Genomic DNA, 16707 nt, shown 5'->3' on the forward strand with positions numbered 1-16707 from the left:
TGAAGTGATACAGGTCTTACAACATTCATCACTTACAACAGTAACTTACTAAAAAATCTTGCCCATATCTACCAGGGGCTGAGGGGTAGACGAGTTGATGAAGCATTCACTCATTACGCCTAAGATCCAGGTTCGATTCCCCACATAGGCACAATGTGTCAAGTCAGTTTTTGCTGTCCCCTGCTGTGATATTGCTGAAATACTGTTAAAAATGTTGTAAGACTACAAACTCCCTCCATATCTACCATTTTCTGCTGAGATAAAGAATAAAAAAAATCGCTGAAACAGAAGCTGTTTATTTTCTTCTTCACCATAACAAGTTTTTAACAGTTCCGAATAGCCAGAGCAAGCTGTAGTCTTTAAAGTTGCACTTAGATACTTATTATTCTCACCAAATATACCAAAAATGACAGACATGATTGCAACCATTTTGGATTGATCTCAAGGACAGGCCATTTCATGATCAAACATATTACTGACAAGCAATTCAAATATATTCAGATCTCAACACTATGCCAAAATATTCAAAATGAATAAACAGGAAATAAATTCAGAGCAGATACCAAATAGGTTACATGTTAATTAAATAGTAACAAACATTAATTAAATACTTACAAATGTTAATTAAATAGTTACAAAATAAATATCTATTCTACTATAATGGGTGTTTTGTGCAATAGAAGACTACAGCCCACCCTGAAACCTTGTAACAGTCTCTTCATCTTTCTTTGAACGTACAAAGTATGACAGTTTACCACATTACTACACATATACCCACGATATGCACACTCGGCACATCTCTTATAGTGGCTGCCCCTGCCTCTCGGTCAAGGCGTGGCTCTGGCCCTCCCTCTTGACACATAACGGTTGGTTCTCCTTTTTGGATTTTGAGTTTTGTAGAAAACCCAAAGTCACTTGTAGAAAACATACAGCATGACTTTGACTTTTTTCCTGGCTCAGCACAAAATGGTTACCAGTTTGAAGTATGGAAAAAGACTCTCATCAGCGTCATTGCTTTTTGTTGATGATTTTTTTTAAAGCGTTTTGTAAACAAAGATCACTGGAAATCACATCACAGGTCCTGATGGCGCACACAGAAGAATGGTAGAAACACATTAATTCTGACCAAGTTATCCTATGGAAATATGTTAATTTGTTGAACTGTTCTCACAGTGTAACACCTCCCTTATATATCCCCCAGTTCCTACATGCTTACAGCATCACACGGAATGATTTTCAATTTTTGGATTGTTTCTTAAATAACAGTCAAATTATTGTCTACAAGCTGTAATAGCTCTGGTTATGATACAAATGTACACTTCAATCTGTCGGAACTCGGACCCAGGCGCGGATCCTGAATCTGACCAGGAGTCCATCAAGGTCTAGAGACTGACAGACATGTTCAACATGGACAAATGACATATGGTGGATGCCGACTCTTGCAGCAAATACTATTAGATGACAACTAGCTTTAATGTGCCAGGCAGTGGTAGCTTGCTCTACAAATGAATGAGGACTGTTTCCCCACCAGCTTGAATACCCAGCTGATGAAATCATGCACAGCCACTACCAAGGCAGTTAGTTGTCATGTTGTCTAACACTGGTACTCTCCTCTAAGGAATCTCTGCTGGTTGGCAGGTGGCTAGTTCATGTATCCTTGATTTGAATCCTCATCTACTGAGTTGGATCACAGATGTATATACTATACATTGACAACACAAATAGGGCAACAACACAGCTTGCCTCTCATCACAGACCAGGGTATTTAAACACAAACTGCACACAAATGGTGGTGTAAGACACAGACAGACATGCCAGTGGTGCGGACAGACACAGGCTTGTGTAGGCTGCTGCCTGAACTGCACACTCAAATCTCTCCACGTATCATCGCACAGGAAGTAGAAAACACCAGTGTTCACATACAAGTCGTCACGTACGTCCAATAAGAGTTGATCTCTGGTATCACAGTCAATGGCTAGCGTCCATGTTAGCACCGTAGATGTAAAGCGTACACGTCGCAAGAGAAGAGATACTATAGAAATGTGTCCCTCGAGTGTCGGCCTTCTTCAAAGTTTATCACTGGCCTTGCAGGTTTTGATGATGGAACTGGCAGCGGCAGCAGCAGCGGTGGAGAGGACAGTCAACGGAACATAAAGGCACAGAGATGGAGAACGGAACTCAATAGAGGAAAGTACTCACTTCAGCAAGACTCACAGATTCTTCTCTCAGACAAATAATATTGGTAAAACACTATGTGCTTGTGCTGTTTCTGAATGGTTTCTCAACATAAATGTCTGCCTGATGAATATGTTGCTTCATCTTTGTCACTAAAACATTTGATATTACAAGGATGTCACAAGTGTGAAAATGGTTGTCACCTGCAGCAGGCACAGAAAGGATGGTAGTGAACCTGTGAGCAGACATGGTTCTCAGTTTGATCCAATGCAGCAGCGGCAGCAGCAGCAGCAGCAGCAGCAGCATGGGAGGACTACACACATCTACGCAGAGAGATGCTACAGCACATATCCTGAGGGGAGTATGTACATGACCGCTGTCATCCTTTGTTGAATGTAGTTAATGAGATAGATTATTGGTTGAGGCTTGTATTTCAGTAGTGACCCACAAGATAGTCCATCTGTCAGAGGAGTTAAATGCCCAGTGAATGTATGGTTGAAGATGTAATCAGTGGCACTCGTGTGACACCAACAGTATAATGTGCGTTGACTGCAGTGGATGTTTGGTCTGTAGTCAATAAATATAACAATGATGTGGGTCATCTTGCCTTCACATGAAACAAATCATGTCTACAAGATGCATGGTTTGACAGAAAACAAGTCTGTATGACAGAAAACAACTCCGTACAACAAACAATCATGGGATAGCTTCTTGTAAATGCTTTTCTTGCGTTAAAAAACAAAATGAACAAAACAAAAAACTTTGCTGCCACTTCTCCACACACAAAAATAGATACAGCAAAAGAAAATATTAACTGCTTTTCCTCATTTTTTTCCTCCACTCAATTCCAGGTTTCTCTTTCAGCAAAGATATCAAGCATTCAACTCAGAAAAGAAACACTTTCTTCTCAGCCCATATCATCATCAACACTTGCTTTCTCCTGGCTATCACATGGTTGTTGCACACCACTCACTGCTGTCATATGATTGACATGTGATGTGAGAGATCACATGATCAGAATATCCCATGTCTTGGACTGTTGTTGTTGGTGGTTGTGATCTACTGACCATCATAAAACTGAACTGCTTGGGGATCTGAAATCAGACAAACCATCATTAGTGTCACAGGATCCGTCTAGTGCCTAACATGTCAATAAATGCATAACGTGTGAGTGAATTGGTTGGGCTTAACAAAGCTTTGAACTGTATTCCAGTTATATCTCTGTGTGTCTGCTTGAAGGAAGAGGACACTATGTAGACTTGCTCAAGTCTCGAAGGTAACAGTCAATAGTCTAAATGATAATTTCTAAAAGATACAAATAAAAATAACACAATTTTCCTCTAACAGACTTGCATCCTTAGACCATCCACTTATCTAGACTTGCAGGTAAAGGTTATTGTGCATCCATGGGTTTAACATTCAGTACAGCCTAGCAGCAATGTTAGAGAGCCTGAAGTGATGCCAACAATGTAAAAAAGAAAAAAGGGAATCACACACTGTCCTATAGAGGGGAAACGAAACCTGCATGTTCGGCATGATGAGAGAACGTTTTGACCACAAGGCTTCCCCACCAGCCCTGCAAGTCTTCCAAGATGTTTACTTGATACACTTGGTGAAACTTGTTGGCACAGGTGTGTTGCCGAAAAACCTATAAAACATACTGTAGGATAGTGGATTTCCACCAAAATCATAGGTTCCTGATGTTTCCAAGGGTGACAACTCTGCAGAGCTAATAGATGTGACGCTTTGGTGTGGATCCTGACACCGGTTTGAAACAAATGATGTATACTGCCAAAACTTACTTTTATCTTTCTGTTCAAGCACCTTGTCCCACTCTGCAAAAAAAGAACATAATATCACCAATACAGCTTCAACAATCAATATTCCTGTACAGCGAGATCCTTGCACCATATCCACATAACTGTAGAAAGGGTGCACTGTGCCTCAACACTAACGTGACAGTACTTTTAGCAATTTGGGTTTAAGTCTTGTCATAAGTGAATTCCAAGTCATCTCAACAAAGCCAAAATACTGAAAAATTAACAAGAACTGGAAAGTTTGAATTCCAATTTGGGACTTTCTACTGACATTTGCTGAAGACTTGTGGCCCAATATTGGCATCAGGGCAAGTCCAAATATTCCCATGCTGTGCCTGCATACTTCAAGGTTAACTGATTCCAAAGCTTGACAGGTTTTACACTGTTATGGTAAAGAGCTAGCATGTTCAACCTAGTGATCCTCTAGTGTCAGCGACAACAAATCTCAGCCCTGATCCAAACTGTGCTAGATGGGACAAGCACACTCTTATTTTCGTGTTTTCACTATTTTGCGACTAATGACAATTTAACAACACTGCTACCATTTTGGCATGTTCTCATTTGCTAACAGGAAGCGTGGTCTGACAATAACTAAAAATATCAGCATTTAAACAATTATTAACTTAATAAATTAGTTACCAATTCATTGTCAATAACATTCACACCCTTCCATCTACTTGGTTAACACTGACAACAGTGAGTGAATTAGTTTTTCACTGTACTCAGCCTGAAGTGAAATAGTCTCTTCTTATTTACCCAGCTTGTTACATTAATACTGATCCAAATCAAGACATTGTAACACAGACATTTGTCTACAATGTTATAAATACTAAATACTGTTATAAATGCTTATATCTATACAATTTGTCTCCAGCTATAATTCTTTCCTCATTCATTTCCACAACATTCTTGCCTACCTGAAGAGCAAGTGATACTGATACAACACATTTAGATAAAATACGCATGCCATAGTGATTGAGATACCTACAACTTGCATCTGTTAAATGTGGTTTGTTTTTCTGCCTTCCAAGACAATTCTTCACACAATCAACACAGAATCAGAACAATGGTGCAATAGTACCAGCTTATAACATGGAAGCATTGTGGGTTGATAAAAAAAAATAAATAAAATCAACTGTAGTAGGGATACTATGTCACTGAATATAAATAACTTTTGCTAGGCAACAGATGTTACATATGTAATATATTTAAAAAATAGTAAAACCGTACTGGAAAACTGGAATAATAATTATGGTTTGATTTTTTTTTCGATTCATGAAAATATATCTAGAGTTATGTGATGAAGTGATTGATGTTTTCCATTAGCTGAGATTTTTTACCCATATGATCATGTAAAATGCTTGATTACACAAACAAATGAGAACAAAGTTGTATCTTGATCTCAGGTGTCTACACCCAGCTTCCATTCATTAATCTGACATCTAATTTTATCCCCCAAAGCATCTTATCCTATGAAAGACCATCTTATCCCAATGGTCATCCTATCCAATTAATTACAGTAGAATACATTTATAACGAACTACAGGAGACCACTGAAATTCGTTCGTTATATCCGTAGTTCGCTATTCACGAAAATCCATTGAAAGAACAGTAAAACACACAGTATACAGTACAACACATTCCTACTCAGTTTATTCGTTCATTCATTTATTCACATTGCGTTCTTTTCACTACAAAGTCAGTAATCTTACACAGGTCACTCGTCACTACGCATTCGTCATCGAATATATCGTATTTTAAAAGTCTCACGAGTATCAAAACTTTCTGCCCACATTTCTGATGTGTGTGGGAGGCATATACTGTCGAGGATTTCAAAATGAGCATCGGTAACTGACAATGGCACTGATTAAGTTCGCTCAGTTCGTTATTCACATCGTTAATTAGTGTTACCTGGGACGCGTGAGGATTGCAAATCAGTTCGCTATAGCCGGTAAGTTCGTTATAGAGAATTCGTTATTCACGACTTTTTTTATATGATAACATATGGTGGTTTATTCGGGACTTTTAAAACAGTTCGCTATAGCCGTCAGTTCGTTATATCCGTGTTCGTTATAAACGTATTCTACTGTACCATCTTATCCAATCAATGACTATCTTATCCAATCAAAGATCATACCATCTTAACCAAACAATGAGCATGTTATTCAATTAATGACAAGCTTATCCAATCAATGACCAACCCTTGCAATCAAACACTACTCATGGCCCTCCCACAAACTGATCTTAGTGCTATGATGATTGCAAGTCAGTGTTCATTTGTGAAAGTTAAGATCACCGTAGGGCTTAGATCATGCGCTTTCAAAACACTGCCCTGGCCAAAAGAAGCATGTCTACTGAAAAATCATATTTCTGACCTGGATCCCATCAAAATGAGTCACCCCTTCAAAGATAAACTATCTTTGATACTTTGTTAGAAAGGGGACATTTGCATTGACTCAACTGAGAAACAACAGCTGAAGGAGCTGATAAGTCTCTGGTTAACGTCAGCCTACAAACATTTTAGAGTCATAAAGTGCCTCACTCATTATTGGATGAATTAAAACAGAGCAGCATTTCCAGCATGTTTCTGATTACAGTATCACTGCATGACTTAATACAGGATGCTGGAAACATGGATGGATGCTGATTAATGGGGGCTCCCACACACTGGAGGAATTCTACACTACAAGACAGTATTCCTGTTTCAGCCACAAGAAGCAAGATGCGCTCAACATTTCTTCCATCCTGTCATCCAGTCATCAATCCATACATCCTATCACCATCTCAGTAACGATTAAAATAATGGGGTCCTCAAGTCCGTAAGTCATCTCCTATGGTATTTCAGTCTAGGACCTCCTCAGTATTTAAATGACAGAGATTCCTTGACTTAACATAATTTTCAACACTGCCCTGAAACTACATCAGTGACTGAAACTTCAAACAGATCATAAGGTAGCTGGCTATAAATTTCTTGAAACTGCCCTGTCCATCCGTAATAATGTACTCCAAATAACTTCAAAAGATGGTTAGCCAAGGGTGCAACATAAAATGCTGTCAGTGAATATGAAATGTGTTTTTCAGCAAAGTAAATCCTTCCCCTCCTTTCTCACAGTGTCACCATCCCACATTCCATTCATCCTTTCCTTCATGCTATATGTACTCGCATATCTACCCCAAATTCCATCCAACCCTTCTTTATATAATCTTGATCTCTAACTAATCTGACGCCTCACACCTAATGTCACACCACCCAATGTGCCCACATCCTTCTACTTCCATGTGCCCTCCTCCTCCTCACCACATTCATGTCCATGTTCCATCACCCCTCTACGTCCATGTGCCCTCCCACTCTACCTCCATTAGCCCTCACCACCTCCATCTCCATGTGCCCTAACCCTCTACATACATGTGTCCCTCACAACCCGATCTGATGCAATGTATGTTTCATGCATCTCAGTAATGGAATCTCTCCACTGACACTAAATATAGCAGCCTAGCACCACAAGAATGTTGCAGCATAAGAAATGTAGATACTGTGCAGCAACATTCCCCCATAGTTCGGAGACCATTCTACACTAACATGCTACCTCTGTAAACATATATTCTTAACAGAAACAAGCAATAACCGAACTGAAAATGTAATCCCCATAGACTGTCTAAGTTTCTAAAACATCCGATGTTTCTGTTCACCCAAGCCTTTCTCTCATAATAAAGACCCATTGGAGCAAGTCTAGATTTTCTTCAGGTTCAGGAAATGTTCTGAATTTTTCCACCCTGACTAGGGCTCCCTTCCAGTTTGAATGTATTTTCTTGTCTCTATCGTAATAATATAATTTAAGAGACCAACGTCAGATTAGGACACATGTGAGATAGGAAGTTTGCACATATGGAAAATCCAGACTTGCCTCAAGACTACTGCTTTACAAAAGCATCTTGGAGGGGAAAATGTCCCATCTTGCCCACCTGTTGCCTACCCACTGCTTCCTATATAGAAAAACTACTCCACATGGCAGCATGCGTCATGTAGAATATGGCGTGTACACTGCAACCTGTCCGGCTACATTAATGTCCACACTGTTTCAAAAAACACAACTGATGATAGTGTTCATCAAGTGTATTTGTTTGAACAGATATACTTCTAATGTGTCTCATCACTAATGTGCCGTGGCAACGATGGATTACTCAAAATACTGTATTATTCAAAGCACATCTGTAAAAGTCCGAATGCTTTCAGATAGATTACACAATCTTATCTTTACACAGAAAAACAGCACATGTCACATAATCTCAAAACCCAAACCATAAAGGTTAAGGTTCTAAATTGCGACTGATTTATTCAACAGAAATACTGTTACAACTGTCAACTGACTCATCCCTATGTTATTGTTAATCTTGGAAGTACTTTTGAAATCAGTCAGTGACCTCAGATGACTATTCTATAAAATCATCGATCAGCTGACAAACTCTGGTGTCGTTCAATGTCGGGTAGACTAACATGTAAGAGTGAGCGAGTTAAGTATTGTGCCACTTTTAGCAATATTTCAGCAATATCACAGCAGGGGACACCAGAAATGGGCTTCACACTTAGTACCCATGTGGGCATTCAAACTGAGGTCTTCGGCATAATGAGAAAAAGTTTAACCAATAGACTACCCCACTGCCTTTAATATGTAAGAAGAAATATTGCATCAAACTATACATTTCTCTCCTGTTTCCTCCTCTAGGTTAATTCCTGGTTGGATTTGTTTTCATGAAATATATATGCAATAGCCTCATATGACTATTAAATTTTCGGGTGTTCCCATACATTCTGTTTGTTTGTAGAATATGTTTCAAAGTCATGGTGCAGGACCCCTTGCAAAGATTAGAGTTGTGTTACTGCTCAAATTCCGACTGACGGAAGTATGCCAAGTCTACTGACAAAACAACAATCTTCATGAGTGAGTGAGTGAGTGAGTGGGTGAGTGAGTTTAGTTTTACGCCGCACTCAGCAATATTCCAGCCGTATGGCGGCAGTCTGTAAATAATCGAGTCTGCACCAAACAATTGGGAACCGATGAGATGTGTCAACCAAGTCAACGAGCCTGACCACTCGATCCTGTTAGTCGCCTCTAACGATAAGTATAGTCGCCTTTTGTGGCAAGCATGGGTTGCTGAAGACCTGTTCTACCCCGGGACCTTTACGGGTCCAATCTTCATGAACAAACAATCCGGAGGAAACCAGTTTGACAGTTTTCAAAGTAAACATAGAAATTGTTTAAGCTATAATTGGTCTTTCCTGTATCAATACATTTTCCTCAATTCGTTTCCATGTATGCAATTCTTAATGGAAATCTACCATCTACACGCAGTATAAATCATCGTCAGTTGGCAAGTACTTAGACAAGTGACAGATTGTGCTCTACAGTACAAGTGTTTCACTGCACACTGATACCAGGTCACATGGTTCGATGTCATGTGACTAATGTTGAATCACTCCTGAATGTGTCTGATCGTGCTCAGTTAATCTGTGACTTACATAGATAAATAATCTCAAATAGATCAACTCTCTGAACGTACTCACTGCTCAACAATCAGGCTAAGAACAGTGGTAGAGAATATGCCTCTAGCACATCTGTGTCATTCTCACATTGGGATTTTAAGTGTTAGTTTCATGTACTAAAGTACTTGTTAAAAGATTTTTTCATTTAATGTTTTTTTTTTTATCTTATTCAAACTTCAACATGGTATAAATGAGTACTACAACCTTTGATGCACATTTTTCCTCTCCAGCTTACATGAACTGAAGGTCAAAGAAAAAAGGACAAAGAGATTTTGTAAACAACAACAATGTATGCGCTATCAATTAAGCTATCAATCTATTTCATTTAAAATTTTATTTAAAAGATTAAAATTTTTAATCTTATAAGGTACTTGGAGGATAAGAATCCATTAAAACTTAATTGGTCTAGCTGTATTTGAGCTTGTAGTCCACATTTTTTTAAAACTCTGAACATTTTTGTAAGTGTATCACAGACAAACAATAACTAACATGACTTACAGACAACAGCTACCATTGTTACAGTGGCTTTGTTTAAATGGCTCTATGTACTGACTGTAAAATACATCATTGGATAATCATCCTGAAATTCTACTTAATTAATTAAGTCCTCTAGTCTGAACCAGGACCTAGATTTTCGAAGCTCTCTTAGTGTTAAGATAGTCGTAAGTGCCATACATTACCTTACAACTATCTTAGCGATAAGAGCTTCGAAAATCTAGGCCCTGTATCTTAATATCACTTCAGTATATTTTAGTGTGATATGTTTCTCAGCTTTCTAAACCAATCAATACTTGGAATTTCAAATTACAAAACTTGACATCTATTTTCAAATATTACAATTATCTATCATATATGCATAATAAAAACATAATTATTCTGCACCTGTGAAAATATGCATTACCTATGCAGGCCTGAACTCAATCAATTAATACTAAAAATGAAACAGGCTTAAAGTTACTAATAAAATTTCACTATACAAATATAATTAATTTTATCTGTTATCTACCATGGCAGTAAATTACTAATTTAGTATCAATATTAATCTATTTGATCCAGTACAGCATGAAAATTAATTATGTTCTTATTGATATACAATGACATCCCAAAACAGGAAGATGTTTTATGGATTGACGATGTTTTTTATGGCAAAAGCGGCACCATTTCGGTGTAGATACCAGTTATGAAACAAGTGCAAGTGCTTAATAAATGTACTACCGTCTAAACTGAATCATTGCACCTACTGCAATAAAGAATTTGTCAACCCACATACAGTTGTCTCCTTAATCTGACCTTCATTTCTCAAACAACCGGCTTTATCCCACACTTTTGTTGGTAACAAATTGAAAAAACATAATATTGTCTCAATTATTAAGTCTGACATCCTTGATAACTTGTGCGACTGATGATGTCGGATTAATGACACTTGACTGTAACTTGTTTGTCACCACCTCCTAAATGCCATTTCAAAAAGACATCCCAGATTATTTCTGCTTGTAAGGCCTAACAGGGAGCACTTTACTTATCCTGGTTCCATTGTTTCAGCTACTTCCAGTTGTTGTATATAAGAGTCTAACCATAAACAGCTTCAGAAAATACGCTTAGTAAATCTATCCCCAAACAGAATTTCACCAGGTTCAGGCTTGTGTGGTTACAATGGCAGACATCACCACAAGGTTTTGCTAAGGGCCACAACTTACCTTTCTTCAAGTAGGCTACAGCCTCGGACACATTGAACTTCCCCCTGTGGTTGGCGTCGGGAGAGAATGCAAGCTGTCCTTTGTGTTGACTAGTTGGCGAGGGCGGAGGCTCAGCATCCCGGGAATCAACAGACACATTGGAGTTCTGAAGTTTTGCTACAATACCGTCACCATAGAAAACAAACACAGTTTTATTATTATCTTTGCTGGAAGAAGCAGCAGCAGCAGCAGCAGCAGCAGCAGCTGATAACTTTGTCTCACTAGATACTGCTGCATGTTCGGTCCTTAATGCATCAGAACCATGGCTGTTTCTATAACCCTGAGTTTTCGGCAGTACAACTCCGTTGAGTCCTCCTACTCGTGTCTTGGACATCTTGGTTGTGGAGGAGGATGTGGAGGAGCTGATGCTACTGCCTGGAAGAACCTCCGCCCCACCGCCATTGTTTGGAGTTGGTTGTGATGGTGTTTCTGATGGTTTGGGCGCAGTTGGCTCTGATTTGTTAGAAATGTCTTTTGGTAACGTCACTGGTATAGATTGAGGTTCACTTTGATTATGATTTACACTATCTTTTCTTTCACAAGAAGTCCCTTCCTGCTGAATATTGTTCACACTAGTTGTCACATGGTCATTGTCACAGGTGCTTTTCACATCGTGCTCAAAGTTGGAATCAAACCCAAATGTAATGCCCAGGTTTTCTGGAGCTTCACCAAATCGTTTGTCCAGGAAGATAACAGACTTATTATTTTTCTTGCCATTGTTACCACCAACACGAGCACTCACAGACACTTGCTTACTACGGGTATCTTTGGAAACACTACCCAGATTCACAGCATGTTGAGATCGTGAACTTTCGGTGTAATTCAACACTTCCGCTTTAATAGCTCTCTGAGGTCCATTTTTAGGTCCATTTTTAGGCCCATTAGGAGGCCCATTCTTAGGACCATTTGGGTTTTCAGATTTTACAATTTGAATACCAGGCATTTTGGAATCAAATGTTACAGTAATGGTTGGAATAGGTTGACTGTCATTGGAGGAGCTGGAGGGTTGTTCCCCCGACGGAGTCACACTTGACAGAGTGTCCTCTGAAACAGTGTTATCGCTAGAACTATTACTACTCTTGACGACCATTGAATCACTCACACTCACAGAACTGGTTTCAACGTCTACACTAGCAGGCACAGACACATCCTTATCGACCACCACAGGGTCAGACAGAAGGAATTCTTGACTACCACTTTTCTGTCGTGATCTCTGTGTTAACTTTGGACTGTTTTCTTGCTTGGTATCTTCAGGGCTTGATCCAATTGAATGTCTGCGTTCAGTAGGACTGCCTTTCCAGATGGTAGGTTTCCTGGAGTTGGAATTTTCAGACTGGCTGTCAAATGGCTCCTCTTCCTCAGCTTTTGGGCTGGTGGGTGAATTGGGTGGTTTAGGCGCAGCAGCCATCTTTGCATAAGACACTGGAAAACGCGACACAAACTCACTCAAACTGCCTCCTTTGGCAGCTGGGAGAGATTTCACTGACTCAATGTCACTGTCATCCTGGGACCTCAGTTCAGTCAGAGTATCAATTGGAACATCACCGAATGAGTTCCTCCTTCCCTCTCTGAAAGTTGGCCGAGACTTGGCAGCATTTGCCTTCTTGCCAAGAGCTGGGAAGGCTGATGGGCTGAGATCCCGCGTTTGTTCCTTCTTTAACAGTGAGGATATAGGTGGTGGTGTCACAGACCGGGGTTGTGGAAGGCCCCGATTCTCCCTTGGTCCGTTCTTTTGGCGAGGAATCTCGGGCACAACGTCTTTAGCACCTGGACGTTTCTTTTTCTTACTCACCAAAGTGAACTCTTGTTCAACTGGCGGAAGGTTATCAATGTCAGTGAAAATATAGTCTTGATGATTTTCAGTGATTGCAAGATCATCACTGTCTAAATTAGACACCATCCTTGTTGGACCATTTTCAAGTTTCATCTTGTCTAGAGTTTTGGTATTGTTAATGATGTCGTTTTTATTTTCCAATTTCTTATTATTCCTAAGCTGACCCTCTGATTTTCCGTTCTTACCTTTTTGTTTCTTATTCTCAACTGAAGATGGAGGAACAGTCTCCACAGACTTCTCCTTCTCTCGGTTTTTTGTTTTGTTTTTGTCTTTTGGATCAACCTCCCTCTTATGCAAAGGAGGACTTTTGGAAGAACTAATTTTGTCAGCAAGTGGTTCAATGTCTTTGTTCAACACACACTTTGTGTCTGGTTTGCTGCATGACTGGGAATCCTCCAGTGGAGCTTGTGATTCTACTACACTGGTGGCTGCAGCTTTATCACCATAGTTGCCCATGTCCTCCTCCTCCTCTTCGTCTGCCGCAATAACTGGACAAGCGTCTGCAGCAGCTGCGTCTGCTGGAGGAATTGGGGATGGTGGAGCCTCACTGGTAACTGCGGTGGGAGAGTTGACAAGTTCCACACTCTCGTTGTGAGAGTCGTTAGTCTCGTCTGCCTGACCTACCCTTATCTTCTTCTCCTTATTCTTTTTTGCTGCTTTGTCTGCTTTTGCAGCAATTTCGCTGCCAGGACTAGACTTCTGACTGACTTTCTTTTTCAGCTGTTTTTCACCAAATTTATGTGTTTCTATAAATTTGACAAGATCGTCTACACTAGCTATGTTCCCAACATAATTGGGAATATCTTCAGAAAGCTTCACAGGCTCCTTATGTGTCTTTTTACGAGGTTTCTTGCGATCAGTGCTAGAGGACCCGTCTTCCAAGTCTTTAACTGACTGCCCTTGAAATGGGAAAGGGTCGAAATTCGAAGTTTCACGTGGAAATTCAGGGGGATGTTGGGGATATGTTCCATAATTAGTAGGCTTTCTTGAGCTGACAAGACTTCCCTCGACTGACTTGTTGGGTGGCTCTCTCATTTGCCTGTAGGCACTAGGTGCAATTGGGTTTCCGTTTATGTCATGGCAACTATTCCTGGTCTTTGAGCTGCTCACACGTTCATCTGCATCATCTGAAGATAGAAGACAAGAATTAGAGACCCAAATCACATTTTTCAGGAGGCTTACAAATATTGCAAAATACTCAACCAATATCCTGCATGAGGAATTTCGAAATTCAAGCAAAACAATGTGAAGAATCAAACTAGCTTTTCAGAATGTCAAACACTTTTACCACAAAGTTTTCATAAATATAGAATAACATGTTATAAAACATCTGACATATTGACTCCACATAAGGTCAAGAGAACAGATGTATTACTCCAATAACCTCGTTCTGAAGTTAATGCTGATTATCACTGTGCTGTGTGGAAGCAAGCCTCTCTTCACTCCTGTGATTAGATTTAATGATTTTTTCTGCTGGAGTGGATGTTATCACCCCATCTAGAGAGCTAGAGCTGGAGTTCTCTACACAATAACCCACTGACACTACCCAATACAAGCTGCCACTGATGCACTACCCCTAAATTCCTGAATGCCAAATGCTACTGGACACGCAAAATGTCAGTCTGCATTATGATTCTCAAACAAGCGTGTGATAAGTCTTTTAATAATTAATTTCTTTTTTCTTGCTCAAGTACTACCATACAAAAAAACCCATTAACTAAATGTCAGAGTGAAATGGAACAAGGCCTTTTTAAAAAGCACATAGGGAAATCAATGGAAGGAGTAACTGGAGAAAATTCCAAAGCTAACTAAACAGCAGAGAAAAGTAAAGGAAATAGTCATAACAAGCATGTTTTATTTAATCGCCACGTTACAAATCAAAGTTTTTATATGAACTATACAGCAGGTTGGTGAACACCATGAAATGATCCTGACTGCCCAATACAAGGGGATGTCAAAAAGTAATGAGCCTAACTGTATTCTTGATGTCCAATGTTTCCATTTATTGTGAATGGATCATTAGCAAAGCCATAAGCAAAGTTTCACATATGTGGGTAATGTGGTTCACAAAATATCAGTCATCACAACACACTTGGGTATGATATTTGTAAAATAATTGTAGAAAAATGAAAACGATATGTCATTTGGTACCTCTTGGATTTTGGTATGTCCTCAGATATCATATAAAATATGTTCAGAATGGTATTGAATGTATTCCCATCATGATCAAAAGTCAGAGAGTTGGATTGCTTGATTTAGATTTAGACAGGCGTATTTGTTTTAACAGCTGCATTTGTACCATTGTCGTAGTGAGACTCACTGCTTTCTGACATTCCTTCGTACATGGACCATGTGTTGATGATTTGGTGCTTCACAGTGACAATGTGGGTTCAAATCCTGACCAGGTCCACCACTAAAGTACCACAGATTGTACTGTTCTAGGAAAGTGTTCTGCCAAATACTGAATTCGATACTGTCTATTCTGACTGTGTGGGTTCAAATCCCTGATGGGACTCAACCCCCTGTAGTTACTAGAATATATACTTGACGAAAACAGTATTATTCGGCATATGACCTTTATTAATGACAATAAAGGTGTGATTAACAAAACAAATGACTCTCCGTTTATGACCAATCTACATTACCTCTCCAGATATATCTGATACCTGATACAAGTACTCTTCCTTGTATCAGAGATATCAATCTGCTGTGGTAAAGGAGTGAGTATGTTCAATTTCACACCGCTTTTAGCAATATTCCAGCAACATAACTGCAGGGGACACTAAAAATGAGCTTCACACATCTTATCCATATGGAGAATCGAACAAGGGTCTTTGGCGTGGTGAGAGCTAACGCTTTAACCACGAAGCTACTCAAAAGGCCCCCCACCGTGGTAAAGGAGACTGGAGGCAAATCATGAATCCACAAATAATTTTTTATTTAACACATCACGATACTGTCTACATTTCCACATGCGCTAATGTGAACAAGCTAACCTGTGGCTGCCATCCCCAAGCAATGTTCCTTCACAGTCAGGGTAACATGAAACATATATACATGGTGAGTGTGTTGGTTCTAAGGATGAACACAAAGTTCTTAGAGCAGTCTCTGTATGTCTTTCAGAAAGTAACATACTGTTACACTGTCAGCATTCAACCAGTGGCAGCTTGCCACCCTACAAGTCTATGGCTTCTTTACAAAGCATGCCCACAATACATCTGCTGGAATGGGATCTACTTTTTAGCTGCAGCTGACTGGGAAACCATTCAATATGTGCCTTACTTTTCTTCACCCTAGACACCAACCCTGACTTGCAGGAAAGCAGACACTAGAGAGAAAATGGAAGGAAGAAGGATGAGGGGACACAATCAATGTCAGGTGTTTCGCGGTTTGTTAGATTAACAACTAGTCTCTGAAATCAATATATCTTACAGAAAAACTGTTCATAGTACAAATGGGACCTACGACATTGATGGTCAGATTAACATTCATCACATAAAGACATAATGATACCTGCCAAGTATAAGGTTGGCTTTCCAAAGCTCCTATGATCTGGCTCTTGCAATAAGCACATGGGACCTTACTTTTACCTGGTATCCCCAT

The 16707-nt window shown here is 39.6% G+C and overlaps 1 protein-coding gene across 4 annotated transcripts in view; it reads right to left on the bottom strand.

Moving 5' to 3' along the window:
• Window positions 1-280: 280 nt before the first annotated feature.
• The window catches only part of LOC137256044 (serine-rich adhesin for platelets-like), a 73027-nt gene continuing 56600 nt past the window's right edge, over window positions 281-16707 (bottom strand). For all 4 annotated transcript variants that reach the window (XM_067793719.1, XM_067793736.1, XM_067793728.1 and 1 more), the window contains exons 3-5: window positions 11232-14231; window positions 3978-4010; window positions 281-3269 (exon numbers count right to left, since the gene is read on the bottom strand). In XM_067793719.1, the coding sequence (XP_067649820.1) occupies window positions 3235-3269; window positions 3978-4010; window positions 11232-14231 (3068 nt within the window). In that variant the 3' untranslated portion in view covers window positions 281-3234. The remainder of the gene's footprint in view (window positions 3270-3977; window positions 4011-11231; window positions 14232-16707) is intronic.

This window comes from Haliotis asinina, chromosome 1, assembly GCF_037392515.1.
Source record: "Haliotis asinina isolate JCU_RB_2024 chromosome 1, JCU_Hal_asi_v2, whole genome shotgun sequence".
NCBI lineage: Eukaryota > Metazoa > Mollusca > Gastropoda > Lepetellida > Haliotidae > Haliotis > Haliotis asinina.